The sequence below is a fragment of the Coffea arabica genome, chromosome 2c, assembly GCF_036785885.1.
Source record: "Coffea arabica cultivar ET-39 chromosome 2c, Coffea Arabica ET-39 HiFi, whole genome shotgun sequence".
NCBI lineage: Eukaryota > Viridiplantae > Streptophyta > Magnoliopsida > Gentianales > Rubiaceae > Coffea > Coffea arabica.
In genome coordinates, this window is record NC_092312.1 from 24,213,815 (window position 1) to 24,241,634 (window position 27,820).

General features: G+C 33.9%; 3 protein-coding genes across 8 annotated transcripts; 2 read left to right on the forward strand and 1 right to left on the reverse strand.

The window, feature by feature from the left end:
* Positions 1-453: 453 nt before the first annotated feature.
* On the forward strand, positions 454-8,641 carry LOC113727008 (ent-kaurenoic acid oxidase 1-like). Of its 5 annotated transcripts, none has more exons than XM_072075426.1 (10): positions 460-909; positions 1,240-1,379; positions 5,464-5,770; positions 5,954-6,431; positions 6,622-6,885; positions 7,103-7,192; positions 7,285-7,363; positions 7,625-7,731; positions 7,964-8,085; positions 8,369-8,641. In XM_072075426.1, exons 3-10 carry the CDS (start codon positions 5,535-5,537, stop codon positions 8,487-8,489), a joined length of 1,497 nt encoding a protein of 498 aa, XP_071931527.1. In that variant the 5' UTR covers positions 460-909; positions 1,240-1,379; positions 5,464-5,534; the 3' UTR covers positions 8,490-8,641. The 5 variants fall into 5 exon arrangements, with proteins under 5 accessions (XP_071931529.1, XP_071931528.1, XP_071931527.1 ...); XM_027250956.2 differs by having other exon boundaries at positions 1,275-1,379; XM_027250957.2 differs by having other exon boundaries at positions 1,291-1,379.
* A 1,922-nt stretch (positions 8,642-10,563) lies between these two features.
* Positions 10,564-16,046, forward strand: LOC113724122 (DAR GTPase 2, mitochondrial-like). The gene is made up of 8 exons (XM_027247061.2): positions 10,564-10,907; positions 11,188-11,292; positions 12,167-12,244; positions 13,115-13,265; positions 13,431-13,501; positions 14,036-14,132; positions 14,316-14,512; positions 15,712-16,046. The coding sequence occupies exons 1-8, from the start codon at positions 10,734-10,736 to the stop codon at positions 15,955-15,957; spliced, it is 1,119 nt and encodes a 372-aa protein (XP_027102862.2). The 5' UTR covers positions 10,564-10,733; the 3' UTR covers positions 15,958-16,046.
* Positions 16,047-16,665: 619 nt separating this feature from the next.
* LOC113724124 (MND1-interacting protein 1) lies at positions 16,666-20,924 on the reverse strand. Of its 2 annotated transcripts, none has more exons than XM_027247062.2 (4): positions 20,751-20,924; positions 19,564-20,309; positions 17,168-17,608; positions 16,666-16,966 (listed from the first exon to the last, which is right to left on the reverse strand). In XM_027247062.2, exons 2-3 carry the CDS (start codon positions 20,293-20,295, stop codon positions 17,174-17,176), a joined length of 1,167 nt encoding a protein of 388 aa, XP_027102863.1. In that variant the 5' UTR covers positions 20,296-20,309; positions 20,751-20,924; the 3' UTR covers positions 16,666-16,966; positions 17,168-17,173. The 2 variants fall into 2 exon arrangements, with proteins under 2 accessions (XP_027102863.1, XP_071931531.1); XM_072075430.1 differs by lacking the exon at positions 20,751-20,924 and adding an exon at positions 20,397-20,534.
* Between the last annotated feature and the right edge of the window lie 6,896 nt (positions 20,925-27,820).

Sequence of the window (27,820 nt, forward strand, 5' to 3'; positions counted from 1 at the left end):
GGTGCAAAATGAAAAGGTGATACAAGCTTCTGGTGCAAAGTGGAGTTTGTCCTTTTTACTAAATTTAAATCCACAAGCATTTCTTTATCTCTTGCACAGCTTTTGAGAAAATGTAAAATTGATATTAACATTGAAGGATGAAAATATAAAAGTGCGAAATTTTTTGGTGCTCTAAGATGAAAACTTTTATTTTTTGCATAGGGATTTAGCATCAAATCATAAATTTGCCTTAAGAGGGTGAATTTTATTTTGTACCATTTAACTATGTTTCAATTTTTATTTAGGCCTTGCAATTATAAATTGAGACTCTTTAGTTCTTAAACTATAAAATTATCCCACTTAAGTACAATCATTAACATAATCTCCAAAATTAATAGAATACTAGTCATTTGAAGAGCATGATTGCATGTTACAAGGGCATAGAAAGAAAATTAGACTGAATAACAACCTAAAAGAAATTTCAAAATTAGAAAATAACATAAGTTTAGGGTTTAAAATGTCTTAATTTAGAATTCAGGGAACAAAGTAGGAATCGGTGAAGTTTAGAGGTTAAAATGCCATAATTTATAGTTTAGAAACCAAAATGAGAATCAAGATTCAGTTGGAAGGTCCAAAATGATTTTAAAAAAAAAAAGTGAACGGAAGGAAGAGGTTCCCGGAGAAGCTTGTGTGCTCTTGTTCAGAATGAACTCCACGATGTCAAACTAATATTTGCTTGTTAGCTTCAAAGGCCTCGTGATTTCAACGGCTACTAGAAGTATAGTTCAAAAGTTAGGTAGTGCGGTTAAAGAAGTGGCCAGAACCAAAGGCTCAAGCTGGTGGCACACACCCCACATGGCTGCTGCTTCCCTCGCTATTGCTGAACGTATCCCTTTGGTTGATTTCGTCCTCGAAGTTCGCGACTCAAGGGTAAGGCAGGGGGAAAAATCTGGCTTCTGGGTCCTTTTAATTGCAAACAAACTGTTTGCTGAAATATCTGAATGAGTTGTCTCTTCTGTTTTTGCTTCTCTTTGGGTTTGTTTGTCCGCTGCCCTTGTACTTACGTTATGAGTTTCTGAATTTTAACGTTTGGGTTGTCATCATTTGGTTGATTGACGAAGTAAATAGTAGAATATTGATGTTGATTTATGCATTAAGGAACGTCTGTGTGCTTATGCTCATTTTATTTATTTATTTTTAAAGTATATTTCTGCTTTGTTTGTTTATTTTTCAATTGCTTTTTTCTTCTTTTTGGTTCAGATTTTTTTTTTTTTTTTGGTTTGTACGATTCCTAGATTCCTTTGTCATCAGAATGCAGCCAACTCGGTGATTTATTGTCTTCTCTGAGGCGTGTCATAGCTTTGAACAAGGCAGACCTTGCAAAACAATCAGATATGAAGGTGAGTATCTATCCTAATAGTAAAATTTGGTGGTAATCATGCAAGCTATGAATGTTGAACTCTTTGTTGCAGAATGCTAGATTTACATCACCCTTTTGGCTATCAAAAGATTCATTGTATGTTTAATAAAAGTTAATCATATGCATAACATAACGGTTATTAGGATATATTATCATAGAAGAATGACCAACATGGGTTTGTGGACAATTTGAAGTTGTTCTAGGAGATTAGATAGAAGCTGGAAAGTTTGATGTCTATGGTGAATGCTGCTTAATTTTACTTAATCTAACTGAAGCATTCATTGAAGTTCAGTGTGATATGGTTCCACAATATTTGGTGAAATATCTTATGTAAGAAAGTTGATTAGTTGGCATGACTAATCAAATTTTTGTTAGGCAGAAGTTCTCAATCACTAGATGGTGAAGTCTTTACAAGACAGTCCATCCTAGGGTCTGATGATTGCTTCAATTGCTTGGTGATGAGAGATGTTTACCATGGATAGTAATACTGACTATATAAGTAATTGGAGATTGTAATTTGGGACAACAGGAAGAAACTTTTTGAGACTGGTTAATACTTTTTTCTTGGTTGGCTACAATGAGTTGGCAGTGGCATCTGAAGAACTAGTACTTCAAATTACAACATCTTCAATATCTATTACAAGGAAGGGTATTGTCGGTTGACATTTTTATCTTATAGCAACCTTCAATATATTAGACAAGGATGAGATTTGGGGGATCACATTTCCACTCTTGTAGTGTACTTGTGATTCTAAATATGAATACATCACTCTTAGTAGGATTTCCTTCATGGGAAGAAAATTTTGGCCTTTGGTTACTTATCTACTTGATCCTGTTCATCTGATTCATCATATTTGCAGTTATATGCATATAAACATCTGACACACTATCATTCACGCATGGAGTAGGTAATTTAACCAACAGAAGATTTACTAGCGAGGCCTTGTAAACCACGTTACTCATAAAGGGAACATTAGATGTGAGTTAATATATGCTCTGTAGATACAATAGGTTTTGTTATACAATGCCTTATGGCATTAATTTGAAAGTTTCTAGTGACAAGGTGTCAATGGGACTCTAATGGAAGTGTAAATAAGTAGGATGAGAGAAGATCTGTTCAAAAACTAAGAAATGTTATTTCATAGGAGTTTTAAAATCCTAAGCCCAAAGTGAGCGCTTAAAAAGAGGAAAACAAGTACAGATAGATTTTCTAAGGACAACCCACCTGCTTTATACTATTTCACTTTATGCATTAAGGTGTTCTAAGAACATTACAGGCAAAATTACACCAACTTGGTGGTAAGGATATGTATACTGTATACGTATCTTTCTTTGCCAAGTACAATGCTTGAATTAAGGTGTTATGATGACATTCAAGTCAAAATTAAATAATTTGTCAGAGGGATATAGTACATGACTTTTTTGTAAAGTAAAATCAATTAAACAAAAAAAAAATTTAAAATCAATCAAACTTTTTCAAGCAACCAGCTTATACAATTTTTATTGCTTTTTGATTCTTTTGATTTGTAAACTATCACAGCTATATCAGAAGATTTGATTTATGCATCCATGAATGATAATCGCCATGGGTTTTCACCTTTTGATGTGTGAACTGTAACATGAAAACTATATATTTTCACCTGAAGACATGAGACTGAAAAATGAAAAAGCTACAGAAGAGAGCTGTTTTTTTGTTCAAGCATTCAAGGCCCACGAGAACATTAAATTAAGGCATTCTGATCCAAGTTATATGCGAAGAATGTGACTTAGCTCAGATCTAGGCTTGGCAAGTGGATTCGCAGATCCTCTGTTAATGTATATTCATGTCATCTTGTATTTAGAAAAATTTAGGCAATAAATTGGTAAAGTAATTAAAAAGTAGGCTTTGGCAAGTTTGATTAATATATGAAAAGGAGTAATACGATAGTTAATTTTAAGACTAATATTTAGAGAAGTCTCATAATTTACAAAAATACTTGATTAGGCTTTCGCGTTTCTTATTATGGGCATATAATGTCAAGATGTTATATTCAATATGCAATTTCTAGAAGTATACAGGAATAGATTTAAAGTTGAACAAATTTTGGGTGATTAAATTATTAGAAAATCTGTATTGAGGGTATTTAAGTCAGTTTTGAACAACTAACAATTAAGAGTCAGATTGCGTGAAACTAACCTTGAAATGCCAAAATCATTGGATTGAAGCAAGAACAATGAATGGTGCAATAAGTTGGTGGTATAGATTTACTAGATTGAAAGGATGTATGGATTGAGAGGATATGAAATCAATGGTTAAAAAAATTACCAATTATGAATAACAAAAAATAAAAATTAAGTGCTATTTTTTTGGTTCATTTCCACACTATGAATGTGCACATATCATATTTTAATATACACATAGATATACGCATAGACATGTGTATAGCTATTTATGTTGAACAATTAATCCAGTATCTCATCTAGAAAACTATGGCTCATTAAAACAGTAATCATGACTACATTTTTGTCCTGTGAACCTTTGTCCGATAAATGAACGTGACATATATACACGTACTTTTTTTTTTCAAAGTTTGACCATCCCAAGTCAAGATAGACATCGAAATCACAAGTCGTTTAAAAAGATACTTATAATTACTCATCCATGCAAAGGATTCTTATAATTACTCATCAGAGTGCAGGTTTTGAAATCACTGGTGACTTAAAAGGATGCTTATCAATTATAATTACTCATCAATAAAGGATACTTATAATTACTCATTAATGTATCCTTTTGGAATGAAATAGGGCAAGTTCCCAAATCACAGTTAGATTAAATGGATAATTATAATTACTCATCAATGTACAGGTTTCAAAATCACAATGGTGGTTTAAAAGGACACTTATAATTACTCACCAATGCACCCTCTTAGAACAAAACAGGATAGGTTCTGAAATCACAGGTGGTTAAAAGGATTCGATTCTCATAGCTACTCATCAATGTACCATTTTTAGACAAAGTAGGACAAGTTCCCAAATCACAGGTGGCTTGAATGACAAGTGGTTTATTACTCATCAATGCACAGGTTCCAAAATCACAGGTTGCTTAAAAGGATATTTATAACTACTCATCAATGCAAAGGATATTTATAATTACTCATTATCTACCCTTTCAAAATGAAACAGGGCAGATTCTGAAATCTCAGGTGACGTAAAAGGATACTTATAATTACTGATTAATGCAATGAATACTCTTAATTGCTTATCAATGCACCCTTTTAAAGCGGAGTAGGACATGTTCTCAAATCACAGGTAACTTAAAAGAATAGTAATAATTACTTATCAATGCACAAGTGAATTAAAAGGATACTTATAATGACTTATGCAAAGAATCTTTATAATTACTCATCAATGCACCCTTCTAGAATGAAGCAGGGTAAGCTCCGAAATCACAGACGGTTTAAATGGATACTTATACTTACTTGTCAAAGCACCCTTTTTGAATGAGTTCCCAAATCATGGGTGGTTTAAAAGAATATTTATAATTACGCGTCAATACGAAAGTTTTGAAATCACAGGTAATTTAAAGGATATTTTTATTACTCATAAATGCAAAGGATATTTATAATTACTCATCAATACAGCCTTTTAGAACAAAGCAGGACATCTTCCCAAATCACAGGTGGCTTCAAAGGATACTTATAATTGTTCATCAGTGCACAGATTTTGAAATCATAAGTGGCTTAAAAGGATACTTATAATTGTTCATCAGTGCATAGATTTTGAAAGCATAAGTGGCTTAAAAGGATATGCACAAGACGCAAGACAAATAGAAATAGGCCGCAAAGCTATCTCTGCTATGCCCTTTCCCTTATATATATACAAATCCAAGCCTTCTCTTGACCCATATTACTTTCCTATGTTTTACCCCCATCATCTTTTGTGATTTCTGCCTTTTACTTCTCTGCATCCACATCCTTTTACATAAGACTTGAGAGAGAGACTGATGAGAGGGATGTGTGTGTGAGTTCTGTACTTTTTTCCTTTCACTTCTTCCCCTGAAAACCCAAGTTTGGTATCCTTTTCAGATTGCTGGTGGGCCCTTTCGGAAAAAAAACCTCATTGCCTATTCGCAAATCTTACTCCAGCTGATCTCATAATGGAGTACTGGGGCTTCATCTGCATGCTGATGATGGCTGTTTTTGGTGGTCTTATGGGATTGAAGTCCCTGCTGAAGAGCTTAAATCGGTGGCACTTTGAAGCTAAGTTGGGTGATAGGAGATTCTCTCTGCCACCCGGTGATCTGGGATGGCCTTTTATTGGCAGCATGTGGGCTTTCCTCAGAGCTTTCAAGTCCAGCAATCCTGATTCTTTCATCTCCAGTTTTGTCGACAGGTTCTCTCAGTTGTGTGTGTTTGTGTCTGTGTGTCTGCTACATTTGCTTACACTAAGCAAATGTAGCATAATTTTCTTTTGATTTCATGTTTTTATCAAATTTGTTCCTTAGCTTTTCTTTTTTCCCCTTTGCTCTTTATTTTTTCTGGTGGCCATGCAAAATTAACCCAATGAATGATCCAGATTTGGTCCTGTGGGACTTTACAAGACTATGATGTTTGGTAGCCCAAGCATCATTGTTACAACACCAGAAGCTTGCAAGAGAGTTTTAACAGATGATGAAGCATTCATGCCTGGATGGCCTAGTTCAACCCTGACACTTATGGGGAGAAAATCTTTCATTGGCATATCCGCCCAAGAGCACAAAAGATTGCGCAAATTAACAGCAGCACCAGTGAATGGACATGAGGCATTGTCCATTTACTTGAAGTACATTGAAGACAATGTTATAGAGGCTTTGGAGAAATGGGCAGGAATGGGACAAATTGAGTTTTTAACTCAACTTCGAAAACTTACATTCAGGATAATTACACATATTTTCCTGGGTTCAGAGAGTGAGCAAGTAATGGAAGCCTTAGAAAGGGAGTATACTGTACTCAACCATGGTGTTAGAGCAATGTCTATTAACGTTCCTGGATTTGCTTACTATAATGCTCTCAAGGTGAGCTTTGTTCATCATTCTTATATTCATTGCACAACTTATTCCAGTGGAAATGAAATGGTACAATACTCATTTAACGGTGCTATGGCATTTGATTTTAAGTTGAGGAATAAATGTAGTACCTTGATTGCCAGGATTATACTTTTGGGATTATAAACTGTGACTCAAATAAGTGATCTGAAATGTTCAGGCACGGAAAAGGCTTGTGGCTATATTTCAATCTGTTGTGACTGAGCGAAGGGCAAGGAGAAAGGAAGATTCAACTGCTGAGAAAAGGGATATGATGGACGCGCTGATGGATGCTGTAGATGATAAAGGTAGAAAATTGGATGATGAGGAAATTATTGATGTTCTAGTAATGTATCTAAATGCAGGCCATGAATCATCTGGCCATGTTTCAATGTGGGCTACTCTATTTCTGCAGAAGAACCCTGAAGTCCTTCAGAAAGCAAAGGTAAGAAAATCATACTCATCACCTTTGCTGTGTATTTCTTGATCAATGTGATCTACCTTCTACTCATGGATGCCACTAGCTAAGAATGAGTTTAGTCTACTAAATGTGATGATGCTTGGGAGTGAAAAAATGGACAAAGAGTTCAAGATTCTGGCTAATTAGAGTTCTCAAGGATTTGAGGACCACCGTTTGCCTAAAGTATTGGACTTACTTGCAGGCTGAGCAAGAGGCAATTGTTAAGAACAGGCCACCGGGCCAAGTAGGTTTGACTCTGAAAGAAATTCGACAAATGGACTATCTTTCAAAGGTAGCTGAATTTCTTAACATCTCATAAATTTGCAATCTTCCAGCATTCACCTGAGTTTGCTGATGAAATTTTCTTGCTCCAAAATCTTGAAGGTCATTGATGAAACACTACGTGTAGTTACCTTCTCATTTGTGGTATTCAGAGAAGCACAGAAAGACATCAATATCTCTGGTAAGTTCAGTAATCCTTGATTTTCATACATCAGGATGACATCCCAGAAACCAATGCAAAAGCATATACATGAAGTAATTTCTTGAAAGACGTTTTTCTGTGTTTTCTTCTCTTCACAGAAAATGATTTTGCTCAAATGGTGCAGATGGAAAACTAGCTATTATGCTTATTGGATAATCTTGCAAATAAAAACCTGCAAGAAGCAACCTATTTGTTATGTTTATAAAAATGTGCTAACTGCAGGATTCTCGTTTCCTTCAGGTTTTACAATTCCAAAAGGGTGGAAAGCATTAGTCTGGTTTAGGAACGTTCATTTTGATCCTGAATTGTATCCGGAGCCAAAGAAATTTGATCCTGACAGATGGGATGTAAGTTATAACTGTTCTATAGTCCTCTGCTCTGCTCCTTGTATCTATTTTTAGTGTATAATTTCTTCTCTTCGCTTCCTGGCTATCTCTATCAAGCAAGAATTATTATCTTTTAACTTTTTATTTCCTCAAGTACGGATTACTGCTTTTTCTTGTGACGCAATAATGATTTTATCTAGAAACTGAGAGAAGATAATCAAGAAAATTAACAGATGCTATATTCATTTTCCAGGGTCTTACAGCTAAAGCAGGAACTTTTCTTCCTTTCGGGGCAGGAGCCAGAACTTGTCCCGGAAATGATCTTGCAAAGCTCGAAATTTCTATTTTCCTTCACTATTTTCTCCTTGACTATGAGTGAGCAACCTGGCTTCCATCCCTTACTTGCACTTCTTAGCTTAAAATTCCTTTCAAACTGTAGAATAACATTCGGAAAAGATGTATGATTGACATGGCAAGTGCATAAACACTGGTTTCTTAAGTAGTTGCTAGTACCATTCACAAATCAAACCTGTATTAGAAATTTTGTTCATTTTCATGGAGAAAAGATTGAAATTGCTAATTCAATCCCTTGGTGTTTTCAGAAAACAAAATACATTAGGCACATTTTTATTGATTATGTTGGCCCTTTGTCTTGCAGGCTAGAAAGGCAGAATCCTTCGTGCCCATTAATCTATTTACCTCATCAGAGGCCTATAGATAATTGTTTGGGAAGAGTCAGAAGGGTCTCACCTTCAAGTGTGCGGAAAAAGGAGGACTGAACTCTCCTCTATTTCAGTGAAATCTTTGGCATGCTTAAGTTCGTATGACGTATCTAGATAGATTGTGTGGCCGTTGTACCCAATGTACTAGTTCTATATTCAGAAAAAAACAATCTTAATAAAATTTTAGCCATTGGCCTAGCAATTCATTATTTGTTTTAGCCAGAGGACCATGAAGATATCGATTATGTTGTCTGATCTCGGGCCTTTTTTTTTTTTTTTTTTTTGGGCGAAGGGAAAGAATATCACAGGAATAGTTGCTTTCGTGATCCCTTGTACACATCTCTGTGTTACTTAACCTTTCAGCACAATTGTCGTACATAAGTATTAGTCTGCAGAGGTTCAGAAATTGCTTAAGGAGTGGCGTTTCTCATAATTCAGCACAAAAGCAATCAAAAGCATGACATCAAGTTCCATAATGTTTGTCCGGAAGTAATCTATTGAAGTTGAAAACAATACGAGGTTGACATATAAATATTTTGGCAACAACAAGATCATGGTACACGCTATTTACCAACATACACATAGCAAAACCAAAAAAAAAAAAAAAGGCGGAAATAGCTGCAAATGCTCTCGTAATGCATTTGATTTCAGTCATTAGGACTAATGAACTCTTCTAAAATTGTGAAGGGATAAATCTTTTAAACATTGGCATGTTTAGCAAACTTTTAGTGAGGACAAATTTCACTTTGCGCTTTCGAACTTGTATTACTTTTTTATTTTATGCTCTAAATTTCCATTTTGGACACTTTGCATCCTAAATTCTTAATTTTTGATACTTTGTATCCTAAACTCTTAATTTTGTCCAATTTCAGTCCAATAAATGACTATGCTAGCAAAATTAATTAAATAAAGAGTGGTGAAAATTAATGATAATCTACCATTTTGTTCTAACTGCAATCCCTTAACCTTTTTGGCCATTTTTAGTACATTATTTCTTATTTATAAAGTGTCAATTACTATTATTGTTAACAAAATTAAAGAGATAAAAGACATCACAAATTAATGACAATATATTATTTTATTTCTGTTATGATACCCTTGGTACCTTTTGACTACTTTTGGCACATTATCATTGATTTATTGGGTCTTCTATATTGTTAATTTTGCTAAAGTTGTCATTGATTTGACTTAAATAAATCAAACTTGAGAATTTAGACAGTAAAGTATCCAAAACTAAGAGTTTAGGGTGTAAAGTATTTAAAACTAAGAGTTTAGGGTGCAATGTATCTAAAATTGAAATTTAGGATGCATAGTGAAAAAGTGATACAAGTTTGTGGATGCAAATTGGAATTTGCCCTTTTAGTAAATTTAAATTCACAAGCATTTCTTTATGCATACCTTTTGAGAAAATGTAAAATTGATATTAAAATTGGAGGATGAAAATGTAAAAGTGAGAAATTTCTTGGTGCCTTAAGATGAAAACTTTTACTATTTTTATAGGGTTTAGCGTCAAATCATAAATTTGCCATCAAAGGGTGAATTTTATTTTGTACCATTCAACTATGTTTCAATTTTTATTTCTGTTTTGTAATTATAAATTGGAACTTTTTAGTTCCTAAACTATAAAAATTATCCCACTTAAGTACAATCATTAACAGAATCTCCAAAACTAATAGAATACTAGTCACTTGAGCTGCATGATTGCATATCACAAAAACGTAGCAAGAAAATTAGATTCAACAATAATTTAAAAAATCTCAAAATTAAAAAATAACATAAGTTTAGGGTTTAAAATGTCTCAATTTATGGTTCAGAGAACAAAGTAGGAACTAACCACCTTGTGGCCACCATTAAGGCTTAGTGGGGTGGAAGGCAAGGTTATTGCCAAGTATGTGGCTCTCCAATTCCAAACGGGTGTGTAGTATACCCGTTTGGTCCGATGGTGATTCAGTCTCTGTCGGTTCCCTCATAGGCCTAGTTGGATCGCACAGATTTAGTTGAGTCTCCCTAGAATAGATTAGAGTAGGAGTAGAAGTAGAAATAATATAAAATAGACTATTACCGACCGTGAAAATAAAAAGTAGGAACCAGTGAAGTTTAGAGATTAAAATGCCACAGTTTAGAGTTCAGGGGCCAAAATGAGAATCAGGATTCAGTTGGTGGGTGCAAAATAAAACAAAAACAAAAAAACAAAAACAAAAAAAGAACTGAAGGAAGAGGATCCCAGAGAAGCCTGCGTACCATTGTTGAAGTTGGCTCCACGATGACAAACTAATTTTGCTTGTTAGCATCAGAGGCCTCATGGGTTCAACGGCTACTAGAAGTATAGTTCAAAAGTTAGGTAGTGCGGTTAAAGAAGTGGCCAGAACCAAATGCTCAAGCTGGTGGTACACACCCCACATGGCCGCTGCTTCCCGCGCTATTGCTGAACGTATCCCTTTGGTTGATTTCGTCCTCGAAGTTCGCGATGCAAGGGTAAGGCACAGGGAAAAATCTGGCTTCTGGTTCCTTGTAATTGCAAACAAACTGTTTGCTAAAATATCTGAGTGACTACTCTATTTCTTGTTCCTTTGCACTTGTATTCACGTTGTGAGTTTCTGAATTTTAAGTTCTGGGGACGCAGTAAATATTGAAATACTGATGTTGATTTATGTATTAAGATACGTCCGTATGCTTCTGCTTAGTTTGGTTTTTTTCTTCAATTGCGTTTTATTTCCTATTTGGTTCTGAAAATTTTTCTGGGTATGATTCGTAGATTCCTTTGTCATCAGAATGCAGCCAACTCGGTGATTTGTTGTCTTCTTCGAGGCGCATCATTGTCTTGAACAAGATAGACCTTGCAAAACAATCAGCTATGAAGGTGAGTATCTATCCTCATAGTAGACCTTGTGGGTCATCATGCAGATTCGATATGAATGTCGAACTCTTTGTTGCAGAATGCTGGATTTAAATCACCCTTTTGGCTATCAAAAGATTTGTTGTATGTTTTCTTAAAGTTAATCATGTGCATAACATAAATATTATTAGGATATATTATCATAGAAGAATGTATAACAGGAATAATGGAAAATCTAAAGTTATTCTGGGAGATTGAGATGGAAGCTGGAAAGTTTGATGTCTATGTTGAATGCTTGTTTTTACTTAATCTAACTGAAATGTTCATTGAACTTCAGTGTGATTTGGCTCCACATATTTTGGTGAATTTGGCATGATTAATCAAATATTTTGTTGGGCAAAAGTTCTCAATTACTAGATATTGAAGAGTGTACAAGACAGTTCCTCCTAAGACCTGTTGATTGCTTCAATTGCTTGGTGATGAGAGATATTTACCATGGATGGAAGTAATTGGAGATTGTAATTTGGGACAATGGGAAGGATACTTTTGAGATCAGTTAAAACTTCTTCCTCGGTTACAGTGAGTTGGCAGTGGCATCCGAAGAACTAATGCTTCAAAGTACTACATCTTCAATATATATCATGCAGAAGGGTATTGTAGGTCGACATCTTTATCTTATAGCAAACTTCAATATATTAGACAAGGAAGGGGATTGGGGCATGAGATTTTCACTCTTGTAGCATACTTGTAACTCTAACCATGAATACATCACTCTTAGCAGCATTTCCTTCATTGGAAGAAAATTCGGCCTTTGAGTATTTATCTACTTGATCCTGTTCATCTGATTCATCATATTTGCAGTTATATGTATATAAACATCTGACATACTATCATTCAGGAGTGGACCAAGTATTTCAACCAAGAAAAGTCTCCTGCTTTCGGAGTGAATGCGCATAATAAGGAAAACATCAGAGAGGTAATTCTAGAAGCTGTTCTCACACGGTATAATTCTTATACTAGCTGACTTATTACTGAAATAAATGCATTCCATCTCAATTAATTTTCTCTAATAGAAATGATTTAATTATGGCCAATGTGGGTCCTGTTTACTTGTCTGACGAATTATTAAGGGTAAACTGGTTACAGCCAGAAATATGATATCACAACACTAAAATTGATCTCCTTGATGCTACTATATTCATTGGAAGTAATAAAAGATATATCTATGAAGATTAGTGTTATATCAATCTCTTAAGGGGTGGAGTGGTATACATCTAATTAGCAAAACTTGGTAAGCATGATACAGTCTTTGTCTTCTCAAGTTAAATTGTTCTTTTATAGCATAATATTGATCATAGACAGGGTAAACTATCCTCACCTAGTACAAAGATAATCCTGTGGCATCCTCCGTTGATGAGGATATCTATGCTGAAAACAAAGTATACAAATCCTGAGAGAAAATAGGAGATAATTGCCACGTAAATGCTATATCTTTTTTCTTTTTGATCAATCCAGTGAGTGACAAATCATCTTTTAACATAATATACACACCTTCTGATTTTCATACTGGTGGGCCACTTGGGTTCATCTGTTTTTCAGAAGTTTCGCTTTCAAAGCTCTAGGATATTCAGTTGTTCCACTTATTTTAAGTTTTCTTTGTTATTCCATGTGGTCTCATGTCTGACAAAGCTCTTGCTCATTTCCATTAAAGACAATATCATTCATTTCAAGATTTGTGACTGACAATTTGTTGTTACCTTTGTGCTTAGGTGGTAATATTTTCTGTCGATAATCTTCTATCTTCTTTATATATATTGGATTCATCAGCAATTTTAACATCTTACAGTTCCTCAACTTTCTGCAAGCTAGAGCTAGAGAACTTCTGAAGACAGGTCACTCCGGTCAAACAATAACTCTAATGCTTGTTGGAATACCTAATGTGGGCAAGTCTGCCCTCGCCAATGCACTGCACCAAGTTGGAAGGATAAGCGCTCTAGGTCAGTTGATCCTTCCTGTACTTTTCATAATGCTATTAATCTTTTTGGTATGGTAACCATAGCTTCAATAAATATTTCATTTTCTTTCTTTCCTTTTCTTTTTTCTGTAGATGATATTCATTTTTTTTTGTTGCTTCTAACCTGATGATATGTTGTTGATTTAAGAGAAAGGGAAGTTAAAGCATGCCACCGTGAGTCCACAACCAGGGGAGACAAAAAATATAAGCAGCTTAAAGGTGCAAAACTTTCTCTTTAATATGTGCTCTATTTCAACTTGGGAATCTAGCAAAGTTGCACATTTTTATACATTGTTAGTCACCGTACTTGCATGCACAAGCTGAAATCAGAAATTTCAAATTTCGTAATTGCTGCTGTTATTTCATGCAAAAACTTCATTGCGTTGCCAGTAAGCTGAGTAAGCTCAAGATTTGTGGGGCATAATAACCTTTTTTGGGGATCTTGATTTAGCTATTCTCCCTTAAGCCAACTATCATCTATCTGAGCAAATTAATCAATAATCAGACCCCCCAAAACTTAAGTTTGTCTGGTTGTTATGTTTTTCTATCATCAGTTTGCTTAATTTATCACTTCTCATTTTTAAAGCATTTGCTGAAATTTCACTGCCAGCCATCATCTGTATCTTAGAGTCCCCTTGCATGCTAATGATTGTACACCTCCAAAAAATCTCTGCTTCCATTTTATCCCCTTTCTGTTTTCAGTCTTCATGCTTTTTGCTTTTTGTTATTATTCATGAGGTTTTTTGCATTCAGATTGCCAGTCATCCGAATATCTACGTCTTGGACACTCCCGGTATCTTGCCTCCAGAGATTTTTGGTGACGAACTGTGCTCTAAACTAGCTTTAATAGGTAGAAATGCTAATTGTACAGTTTTTATTCATTCTTGTTCTGAGAACTTTCTTTTGGCCTTGGTTTACATGTGAAAAACTCTCTTTAGCTGTTGCAGGAATGTACCTTAACTATTCAGCCGAGGCCATTGAGAACAAAATTAAAGTTTCCAGTAAATTGTACTGACGTGTTTCCAATGCATAGGAGCTATCAGGGACTGCATTGTTGGGAAAAATGATTTAGCTCATTACTTTCTTGCTGTTCTTAATTTGAGCCAAGAATACAAGAAATGGTCAAGGTTTTCTGCCATGGAGAATGTTAGATCATCAATTTATCAGGAAGGGGAGCTTTCTGAGAGCTCTCACGTGGACAAGAGGCAATATGCAACTGATCACACACAGGTATTTTGGAAATGGGTGCTTCACTGTTCCTTGGGATTGGCTTTGGCCTTTCCAAGTATTTTTTCAAACGGAAGCAGCTCTTTGAGAATGTGTGCTTGTTTCAATCAAGACAAATTGATGAATTCTTGTCTGTTGGAAGTTTGATAAGATAATAAATCTTCTCATATAAATGTGCCTCACAAAAAAAAAAAAGGAATAGTTTTTAATGAAGGTTGCTTAAGAGTTAGCTTTACCATTAAAGAACTTACAGAGGCAGACACTAGTACCAAAAGATGCAAGAGCTATTAAAACAGGAAGAAAAGAAAACAGAAAAGAAAAAACAGGAGCAAATCATCAGGAGACTGCCTAGAGTTACTTGCATAAGTTAGTTTTATTAGCCCAAATTCCTACGTAATCACGTCTAACTATGTATTAGGAAACTTCTAGGTCCGGTGTTGCTTTTATGTAAAATTTTCCTTCCTGTGTCATGGTTTCCATGTTTTGACTAGCAAACTTCAGCTGTGTGATATTGGTAAGAATTTGGTGGTACTAAGAGGTGTGGTTTACATTAAATGCCTACTCTACCAGGGGCATGGAAACAAAATTAATTAAGCCAAACTCTCCAGTGGGATTAGCAGTGAGATTATTCTGGACTTGCCTATTTTCTTCCTTCATTCTGTTGATACAGTAGCTTTGAAATAGTTGAGCCAATTTATTATAATAGGTTCATGACGAACGCACGCATGATTCAACTAATCTAAAGTTATTAAATTCTGTTCTGTTGCCTTTTCATGTGATAACCCTAAAGCATGTGTACGTTCGGTTCAAAGGAGAAGGACCAGTTGAGGAATTTTCTCCTGTCTCCTCCTGATTCTGGTGGCCAGAATGGTGTATAGTTCAATGACGTGGTGAACAATTAAAAGCTTTAAATATAACTGACAGTATTCATAGTTCAAAAGGAATGCTGAATATTAAAATCTATGGGTAAGGGAAGCAGAAAATTTTATGCTTATTGTGGATAGGGGCTACACTTCTTGAGGAGCTTATCCATCCTTTGTGAGTCTTGCTCCACTGCGTTATCTGCTGTATGCACTCAATCAAACAACTGAAGTTTAAAGACTTGTGATAAGAACAATAATGAAAGTTAGGGCCTACAGGTTCCCTTTTTGTTTTGCTTGTGACTACATTATTGATAATGGCATTCATAACCATTTATGCAGGATTTCATCGTAAATGATGTTCGGCGAACTCTTTTTGAAGCTGTTTCAACTTTCAGCGGAGATCTGGAAAATGATAAGTATCTGGAACAGCTCATTGAAGTAGAGTCCAGAATGTTACGAAATGCCTTTCGTATTACTCAATCAGAAGTGGATGGTCATACTAAAATTGCTATTAAATTATTGGATCTGTATCGCACAGGAAGGCTTGGCCATTATGCTTTAGATGATATTCCAAGGTTTTCCTGAGAATATAAACCTGGCCATCTTTTTCTTGCACTTTTTATGTTTCACTTTTCTTGAAAGCCAAGATGTATAGTGTTTCCGTGGTGCTCAAATCATGCACGCAAAAAAAAAAAAAAAAAAAAAAAAAAGTATACTGTATCAATGTTTTAGTGAATTGCAGATTGAAATGATATCGAAGAAATTTTAATGGCAATTTCTTCATTTTTCAACATAACTGAATAAAGAAGAATTATGACTGAATGATCAACTAACCACCTCAGAAGATGATTTCTACAAGGTGTTATAAACCAATTATAATTAGATTGGTGTTATGCGGATGAACCCCCTACCTGGAGGCTTGAATACACAACATTTTTCTTTGAGTTTAGCACATTCACTTCATCCCAAAACCTTTTGTCAAACACGAATCACCGATGTAGCTACAGTGACCAAGAATCAGACAAGGGTATCCTCGTCGGGGTTTTCTTTTTTTTCCGCTCTTGTAGACAGAAGAGATGTACATACCATCCCAACACCCTGAGAGAACATAGCTCACTTGAACTTTAAGTAGAATTCAAAAACAAAAGTGAAGTCAGTATTAAGGTATTAGGGAATAAAGCCAAGTTCCCTATGATAACACAGAAGAGGAATTTGACCCTGGCCTCTCTTTGTTTTTCAGATGTCTAGTCTCAGATAAGGCTACCTACCCAGTTGAAGACTACCCTTACGGTAGGCTTGAATGATGGCATAACTCTTACCATCCTTTCCGTTCAAATACATAGCATAGCAATTGCAACCGTTTGACCTAAAACACTGCCGAAATTGTACCATACGGTAAACAGGAGTTTTAACAATTCTAACGCATCATCCAGAGTTTTAAACATTTCCTTGCAACATCACACAGTTTGAGAAATGTCACTGAACTGTCAACACATACATATTACAAATACTTCTCTCCACCCAGCAGATCTATATCCTTGGACATAAAATATGACCTGCGCTTCATATTCACCAGCAAAACCAAGCCAATAGCCTGAAAACATTTTCAGATACAGAGACCCGAGTCAATCAATTCCAGAAATACATAACCAACATCTATACCATCTCAAGGCACTAACAATAATTCCATCAAACGCAAAACAAGGTAAAAAAAAAAAGCCAAAAAAGATTGCATTACATTATAGCAGGTGGACTCATGCTAAAAGTATTATAAGAACTAGGCAGTTTATCTTACCATAGCTTAAGAGGTACCACCATAAATCTTATATTTTTCATCAATTTGCACTCGACAAGAAGGGCAATATTCTCCCACAATCACACTGCAGTTGAAGCATACAACTTGATGGGAACAAGGCATGAAAAGAACAGAAACTTCCTTTTTGCAGCAGACAATACAGCTCCCGTGATCAGGAATGAGCATTGCTTGAGCCAAGTTTTGTGAGCTTCCAGCCTCTAAAACACCTGAAGCCAACAAGTGCTGTGTCTTGAGATGGGATGCTTCTAGCATGCGCCTCTCCTTATCATCTATCACACATCGACGTTCTGTCTCTAATTCTTGCTCCAATGATGACAACTTTCTGTCTCTATCTTCTGTTGCAATTCTAGTTGGTTTCTTTTCTTCTAAAACTAGAATGCGAGGCTGCTCTTTTTCGTCCATTTCTTGCTTGAATTTCAGCTACGCAAAATGAATATAAAAGAACAAGCAAGTGTGTAGTGAAGTACTTTGAGTATCAGTAAGTATGGCTAAGTTAAAGTGCAATTAAAGGCATGCATCATAAGTACTAATAATGTGTATGCGTCTCTTAAACTGTACTTCAAACAATTTTTTTCCTTTCTTCCTTTTACTGTTTGAGTCTATTTCATCAACCATGAAAACGGGAGGTCATAAAAGTAATTTGGATGAATTGTTTAACAACATACTATAAAAGTTCCAAATCTGACAACTTTCGGTAATTTTGACCTATGTAGGTTTGGAAACTTGCAATGATCCCAAAAGAGTTTATTACAATGCATTTACAAATCAAAAGGACCACTTCATACTCTTTAGAGTGTTAATTCAGTTGTACACACTGTGTTTCCGAGAGCCACAGATCAATTTTTCGATATACCCAAAGGGATTAAAGATTGTAAGCAAGGCCCTATTAGGATCCATTCAAGGGAAGTGCTCTGAGATCTTTTCTCACTAAAAAAGATAATAACATAATGAAAATAATGTATGAGATAATCTTAACACCACATCAGCACAGATGATTTGTGGTACAAAAATTGGTGAGAAATTAGGATATTCTAATCTAGGAATTTCACGAAAGAGAAAAATAAAGTTAAACTGTTAGCTACATACTCCTTGAGAAGGAAACAGCAGAACCTCTTTTTTTCGAGGAAAAACAAAAGTTTTCTTCTAACTTAATACTTATTTATCACAAACTAACACTATTAGAGCATAAAATGTCACTCACATGCCAAAATGTATGGATTAATTAATATGTGTGGTGCATCCACAAACAAAATATGATCTTTATATGTCGTTCATGATGTTTCTTTAGATCTCTTCACTTGGATCTTATATATCAAGAATGTTAAGCTGAACAATCAATAACCATTCATAATGAGGTCAATTAAGTTCCTCATAGTTGGCAACATATTAAACCAAGAATAAGGAGAAAGTTTCTTCACTAGCCTATTATGCAGTGAAATGATGATTATTGAATGAAACAAAAAAAGATTAAAAAATCTGATTGACATCTTGAAGTGATTTTATTTCACTATTTGATACTTTCAATATCTGTGAGCTAACAATTGGCGATTATGCAAACTTTATATTGCTTCTATAATAATATTGATGATCTTGAGAACCTAAATCTATATAGAGATTCATCACTGCCCTTTCTTCTATTTATGTTGTCAAAAGGTATAAAATTATTGTATTCACTAGCAAATCCAGTGACTTATTTTTTAAGTTATCAATACTCAACAAAATTTGTATACATTCTTCAATATAATGATGTTACAAGTGCTAAACTTTTTCTTTGAGATAATGTAGTGTAATACTCAATAGAGCTATAAAAGTCGAAGCTCACTAACAATGCTAAACATATCAATTATTATTCAAAAAAGAGATGTATATGCAGGCTTTTAAGAAAAATGGTATATAATTCAAATAATCTTGAAAGTAGTAAGACTTTACTTTTATTGTAACTACAGTATAAACTCATTAGTTTTTTGGCTTAAATATTGGAATAAAATTATATTTAAGATGACAAAGTAGTCAAATAAAGCTCATTCTTCTTTTTTTTTTCTTTTTTTTGGGAGATTCATTGTCATACACAATATAGACACATGGTAAACGTAAAGCAATCATGTAAGGGTTTTGTAGTTCACTAAAGTAAAAAAAAAAAAAAATAGGAGAAAAAATGTCTCTCTGCTAGAACAACAAACCCTTTCTACTATATCATCTTAAGGAATGAGAACATGAAGGAAAGATTTGTTTTTTCATTAATTTTAAACATTCCATGCATATGCAGATAGTGTCCACTGATCAAATTCGAACCAAACATGAAGTATCACGGAAGCACAATGCAACATAAATCATAGTCAAATTAAGTCAACGTTCATCAGTAAACAAGTACGTACCTTGGCCTCTCCTTGGGCTTGAACAACATTTTTCAACCCCACTTCCTGCTGAAGAATCTTTTCTTTTTCTTGAATAATCAGACTTTTTGTCTTGCTAATGTGTTTTTCTGAGCTTTCTATCTTTTCAACTCCTTCCTTTTCCTTTTTCACAGCCGGTTTCATATTCTTCTTTGATTCTGATTCATTCAATTTAATGGCAGTGAGCTCAGCTCGAAGTCTAAGATTTTCAGCCTGAACTTTTCCCAATTCTTCATATAGCCTGTCGAGCTGACCGGTTGCGATTCCTCTAACTTTTTCTTTATTTAACATCATTTTAGACATAGAAGTTTTGAGTTCCTCTTTCTCCTTACCTTGTTGCTCTCTCTTTTCTTTCTCGGAACTTAGCTTCATTAACTCATGAGTATGACTAACCATATTCGCTTTCGCTTCCCTTCTTTTCTTCAGTATCCAATTTATTCTATCATTCAGCTGCTGCTCAAGACTTTGTATGAGTTCTTCCAAACTGAAAATAATTTCATTTATTTGCTCTTCAGAATAATTTCTTAGTCTTGTAGGGAATTGTTCTACCTGCTTGTCTTCAGTGTGCTTAGAATCACATTTGTCCCCTTCTTTCTCATGTCCCAATTCAGATTTGACGTCTGAGATATTGATTTTCTTGTTGTTTTCTTTGGATATATGAGGATTAGATTTCTCCTTTTTCTTCTTGTGCTTTCCTTTCCTAGAGCCAGCCATCAATGCAGATTAAGCTGCAAGAAGAAAAATACAGTCTGACATTAATGTTACTGGATATTAGAATTCGGGTTTTACATTATCTTAAGTGCACAAGACAATACCATATAATAAAAAGAACGATCTCCTTCTTATTCTTCACAACCTTCTGCTTTCTAATTTTAAGTGCACTGATTAAGTCCACATATAGAGGATCAATATATGTTAACTCTATTAAGGAACAAAAATATTCAAAATAATAATAATAATGCAACTTCGATAACCCTTTTAAGGAAAAAGAATAAAAAACTAATTTGCTTTGATTTTGGTTCATTTCCTTATTTTTTTTCCTTCGGTTGCTTTTGATCGAGAATTGCCAAAAAAATTAAAACAAGAAAGAATCTAACTAATAAATGAGTCTAAATGCAATATACAAAAATGACAATGAAATTCAAGTGAAATGTTGAAAAGATGATCACCTCGTGATTCACGTTAAAATGCAGAGAGAATTGAACAGTTGTCGGTCGTTGCAAAAGAAAGATGAAGATATTTGTATAAAATTTATGTGTAGAGAGAGAGAGAGAGAGAGACTCAAGTTAACAAAGTAGAAGTAGTGCCCTTTTGGAAATTGAGAAGATTGAGTGAAAGAGAGACTGATGAGTAGGTTTGAAATGTCTTTTTGGAAATCAAGAAGAGTGAGTGAAATATAAAACAATGAATAGGATTGAAATGTCTTTTTGAAATCAAAAAGTGTGAGTGAAAGAAAGAGTGATGTGTAGGATTGAAATATCTTTTTGGATATTAAGAAGAGTGAGCGAAAGAGAGAGTAATGAGTAAACTTGAATAGGAGTGACAGAGGGTGGGTGGGACAATTGTTAGATATTAACATTCAAATAATGCACGGTCATTATTTGACCTGCAATACAAAGTTTAACAATATAAGATGCTTAATCTTGATGGATAAGTGTGAATGACAATTGAATACGAAATTGTAGTTGCGAAGATTCACAATTTAGTTTGTGATTAATTACAAGGTATTCTTATCTGACTCAGATTTTGCATAGCTAATTATGGGAAGTGATTATAAAAAATAATCAAAACCAACTAAAGCTATATTTATTGATTTGAGGGATTTTGCTATTTAAGTTATTAAAATATATAAAATAAAAGTGTAAATATAATAAAAAACATAAAAAAACTGGTACTTCAAAATCAAAATATATAAAGCCCCAAAGTATATTGTATCATTCAAGAACAATTTCATCGGTAACTGTTCAGCCTCTCTTTGAGTGAGAAGGGTTGAGCGAGAAAGTGTGAGAATAGGTTGATTAGCAAGAAATTCAGTAAAAGAAATTTTTTTGGGCATTAAAAGAAGTGATGGAGGATGAGAATTAGTATTGGGTCCCAAATGAAAAATAATTTTTATATATAAATGTGAGTCAAAAATCTTATTATTAAAGATAATGATGATTTATTATTTGGACTTCATTTTTAATACCCCTTTCCCAACTATGAAATATCTATTGAACCTTGAAACATAAAATTGCTTGATAAAATTCTTGTTAGACAAAATACAATCTCATAAAAAAATCTCTTACGCACAATTATTTTCACACAAAAACTAATCTCATAAAAAAATCACTTATTCTTGTGGTCACAAAATTTGATCATAGTCCTTTGCACAATAATTTAGGGGCAATAAGTTTGATAGCCCTACAACTTTTATCAATGATTTCATTTGGTCCCTCGGTTATAAAAAGTATCAATTAAATATCTCAAGCAATAAATTTGGCTCTAAGTAGGTTGTTCAAACCAAATCTAAGCATTGTGATTGTTACTTTGCCCTCTTCCGCTCTAAGTTTAAAATATAACATATTAACCCTTGTTAAATAGTTAATGATTAACTGATTTGACTACAAAAGATTGTAAACTATCCTTCGGACAATTTACATAAAGTAGGGGAAAAAATGATGAAATACCCCTCTTTGACAAATAACAAGTTTAATATTACTTTATGCTTATAGAACTTTGCTAACTTTTATTTATATTTATCATTCATCATCATAATTATTACTTGATAAAGTCTCATAAACCTAAAATAATATACATAAAAATAAACATTAACCCAATAGGAATAAATATATTTCCAAAAATAAATGAAAGAGAATCTATTGCTTTATCAATTTATTATTTATTTTTAGTCACACCTTTGAGAATATGATAAATTTTGACAATATCGGAAAATGATAAACATAAATAGGTATTCCCATTTATTTCGTTTGCATTTGGTTTTTTCTTCCGATTGCATAAGTGCTACATTGTTTAATCTTTTTTCACTAAGTTTTGCTGTTAGAATGTAAATAATTTGATAAATTGTATAACAAAACAATAATACTCATAACAAGATATTGGAAACAAATATGCCTAATTAAAATTTGATAAAATAGTTGCTTTATCATTTATTATTGGGCAAATTCCACTTTACCTTCCTGTGATTTAGCGTTTTTTTACATAACCCCCCTATAGTTTCAAAAGCTATATATAATCTCCTCATGGTTTGGATTAAAGTGTCAAAGTGACGGGAATGATAATTTGTAACGGAGTCATCTAAAATGTCAAAAATACCCTTATGTAAAGTTGAAAATTATTTATTAACCAAAGGGGGTTATGTGTATATTTTGAAAACCATAAGGGGGTTATATGGTAAAGTATTAAACCATAATGGGGTTATATGATAAAATATAAAAATCATATGAGATTAATGTGTCATGTATTTATAAGGGTAATTTCAACATTTTTAGAAGTTCCGTTACGAATGACTATTTCCGTCACTTTGACACTTTAATTCAAACCATAAGGGGGTTATATATAGCTTTTGAAACCATAGGGGGTTATGTAAAAAAATGCTAAATCACAAGGGGGTAAAATGTAATTTGCCCTTTATTATTAGTTAAATTAGTCAACAATTCAATCCTCAACCAAACAACTAAAATATAACCTTTTTTTTTTCACTACCTCATGAAGTTAGGGAAGAGACACTCTAGCATCAAAGTTATTGTTAAAGAAGATGCCATACAATTTTTTTTCTTTTTAGCTGCCATACAAAATTACCAAGGAAGTGGCTTACATGTAGGCATCTAGTCTTAAAAGAGATCTTACTTGGCATGTTTTAATAAATTAACAAAATTTCTTACAAAATTTCACAACTAGTAACTAGGTCACACTCTGAACCTGACATATTGTTTGAAAACTTCAAAGCACCACAAAATAAACCTGAAGCAGATAGGCTCAATTTTGCTGATGATCGGCTTCTGGAGGAAAAAGATGAAAACTGCTGTTCCCTGAGGTTGCATGGATGTCTAAATGTACATAAAGTTGAGATGGCATTACCTGTATAGTACTCCAATAACAACCTTGCTTCTCCAGCGGAGCCTAAGTATACACACGTTAGACTTTTATTTTTTTTAGAACAACAAAAATCCAGTAAATTTATCGCACATTTTCATGAAATAATGAATCATGCCAAATGTTCAACGATAAGATTATTACTCAACCAATAATATCAAATTTCAACATAAATAAAATTAAAATAAGATAATAAAAAAATTTATTAAAAAATTCTAAAAACTTAGATCTAATATCTAATGCAAAAACAATAAGTGCAAGTGGTGATGCATATCTGTCTTATATGCACAATACATATCCCAAAACTTCAGCTCATTGGCAGGGAAACACACACACATTCTCTCTCTTTCTCTCTGTCTCTGAGTTACGTCTAACATTCCATTGTCAAATTACCATTTCTCTATGTAAATGCATGGGCTTTGAACTTTTGATTTGCTACCACAATAGATTTATATAGAACAAATGACTCAAGAATGAAGTTAAGATCCTAACAAGTGCTAGTAGATTCTTTCTAAACCCCATCACATCTAAGGTCTATTCTTCTTATTCTCCAAATGGTGACAAATGAAAATTTCGTGGCATGTTAATTTTCTTGATAAAATTATTTCTTGATCAATTGGATCGAAGATAGTTTAAATCTTGGAAGTTTTAGAGTAGTTTCCTTGAAGGATTAGGTTGACCTTTATTCAGTAAGTCCACATATGAATCCACCTAGTAGTACAACTTTTGAGATCCAATTTAGCCTATGAAAATTTGTCAATGCCTCTTGATACTTAAGAAAATTTGCCATGACTAGTTTGTACGTAAATAAGACCGAAAAGGCAGATAAAGAAAGAAAATAATGCGTTATTACTCCTTGTTAATATGTCATTATTTGAATGAGCATACAAAAGTAAGTGAGCTAATGTATTAAATACTAATCTTTTTGTATTACCAAACAATCTTTATACGTCAATGCTCATGTGTTACAAATATGAACCTAATAGTATTTTTCAATATTAACCAAAAAAGCATCATCAATTGGTTTTCTCAAAATTGATCAGTATTGTTTGTTATTAGCGCAAACCCTCAACAACCATTAGTACAAACTAAACTCTGTAGCCATAGCCGAAATCATTGATTCTATGTACATAGTTATTCTTTAGCTTTTCGGCCATGGAAAGAAACCAGCTTATCTACTTGGATAGGCTATTTTAGGCCAACAGTCCCGACTTTTGTTCCATCATCAAAAAAATTTCATGGAACACAAACGTTGAATGCGCTGCAATGTAAGACCAAAATATAACAAATACAAACTTGGAAAAGCCAAAAAATTTACAACTATTATTGATTTCTACGTCAAATACTACATATAATAATTAAAAAAACTCCCACAAGAAAATATATGCATAAAAATAAATTATTAAATGAGGATTTCTTGGGGATACCTGGGTATTGCTTACATTTTCCAGGGACGGTTGAGTAGTGCCGGAGCCATGTTCATCTCTGGCGGTGCAATTGTACCCCCTCAATCTTAAAATAATGTAGTATAGGTTATAAAATTTTGGATTTTTTAATATTGTAACTCTCTTGCCCCCCTGAATTTTGATAGTATTCCTTTTAATCCAACAATTGCCTCCCAAAAGTGTTAAAACCTTTTGCAGTTGCTCGTACCAATTCTAATGGAACATTGAAACAAAATATATTACACAATGGTGTTTTTTCTTTATAATGTTTTGCTTTATGCAACATTGAACTTTTTTAGATGTTCAATGATACGAATTACAAGCGAAATAAACATTTCCTTTACATTCCAGTTCTATACAAGTTGCCAACCCAGTTTATATAATAGATTTTTACATTTTGTAGTCTTTTGCACATTTTAAAGTTCTATGCAATTATAAAATTACATGACCTGATAACTTTTACTAATGGTTAATCACAAATAGCAAATACCTTTTTTTTTTTAAAACAATTTGTAATATTAAGTAAATTGATTGGTGTACTTATAGTAAATATTTAATTATAGTAAAAATTTCTAAACAAACATACTTTAGATTTAAGCTAATATTGATGTTACACCCTTGAACAAAGGTCCTGGCTTCATCGCTGCAATTAAGGGTGAGAATCATGGGCTTCAAGCAGCTAAGACATGCTGGCAAAGGCAAGTTGGAGAGATATGGAATTATGTTTGCTTAGATTGACAAGAGGCAACACTACTGTGTTCTCCACTTTGCCTTGACAAAGTGAGATGGGTGAAAAGAAAGAAAAGCCAGTGTCTTCTCCAACTTACCTTGCTACAGATTAATTGAGGATCGACTTGGTATGCAAATATTCAAAAAGTATTGCTAAATCTGTTAATACCGAGAAATGAAGGGTCACCAATGGCTTGTTAGATGGCTCCACTAAGTGATCAAATTTCATGACTTATACAGGGCGAGTGAGCTGCTCATCCCAAAATATTCTGTCAAATAGGAATTATCAATGCTTACCCATCTTGCTTCCTATGCATCAATAGAAACCAAGAATCATACATGGGTTTGCTTTTTTGAACTCTTATGATAGAAGAGATGTACATATATAGTTATATACATTTCCATCACCTTGAGAGAACACAGCTCACTATAAGAGACTTAGTTGCTGTATATAGATATTGGCAGAGGAAACTGCATTGGGTATAGAGGGGGAGGTCATATCTGAGAACTTGAACTTTTAACAGAATTCAAAAGAAAAAGGGAAGTCAACAGATCAGCCTCTTAGCTACGTAGTCTCCATGAACTCTATGCTAGCCAGGTGCCTAAGATTTGTCAATATTAAGGTATTAGGGAATACAGCCAAGTTCCTTACGATAACTCGGAAGAGGTTTTGCTTCCATATCATCCTGCAGCTCAAGATCTTTGACCTTGGTCTCTCCTTGTATTTTAGATGTCTGGTCTCATATAAGAATACATATCTGATAGAAGACTACCCTTATAGTAGGGTTGAATGATGGCATACAACTCATACCATCCTTTCTGTGCAAATAAATAGCATAGAAATTGCAATCATTTGACCTAAAATACTATTGAAATTGTACCATATAGAAAACAGAAGTTTCAACCATTCTAGCACGTCATCCAGAGTTTTAAACATTTCCTTACAGCATCACACGGTTTGAGAAATGTCATTGAACAATCAACATATACATATTACAAATACTTCTCTCCTCCCAAAAGATCAAAATCCTTGGACATACAATATAACCTGCGCTTTAAATTCGCCAACAAAACCAAGAGCCAATAGCCTGAAAAACATATTAAGATACAGAAGTCCAGAGTCAATCAATTCCAGAAATATATAACCAACACCTACATCATCTTAGGACACTAACAATAATTCCATCAAACACAAAACAAGGAAAAAAGGCAAAAAAAAAAGAAAAAAGATTGCATTGCATTACATAAGGTGGACTCTTTCTAAAAGTATTATAAGAACAGGCAGGAAAATTAAGAAATAGAACTAGGCAGTATAATTGTCTTACCATAACTTAAGTGGTTCCACTGTAAACCTTATATCTTTCTGTGATTTGCACTCTGCAAGAAGGGCAATATTCTCCTACAATCATACTGCAGCCGACGCATACAACTTGATGGGAACAAGGCAAGAACAGAACAGAAACTTCTTTTCTACAGCAGATAATACAATGCCTGTGATCAGGAATGAGCATTGCTTGAGTCAAGTTTTGTGAGCTTTCAGCCTTTGAAACACTTGAACCCAACAAGTGCTGTGTCTTGAGAATGGATGCTTCTAACATGAGCCTCTCCTTATCATCCATCACACGCCAACGCTCTACCTCTAATTTTTGCTCCAATGTTGACAACTTTCTATCTCTATCTTCTCTTGCAATTCTAGTTAGTTTCTTTTCTTCTGAAACTAGAATGCGGGCTTGCTCTTTTTCCTCTATTTCTTGCTTGAATTTCAGCTATTTAAAATGAAAAAAAAAAGAACAAATAAGAGTATAATGAAGTACTTTGAGCATTAGTGGGTATGGCTAAGTTAAAATGCAATTAAAGGCATCACAAGTACTAATAATGTGCATGCACGTATCTGTTAAACTGTATTTCAAACATTTTTTTTTCTTTTTATTGTTTGAGTCTATATCATCAGTTGTGAAAACAAGAGGTCA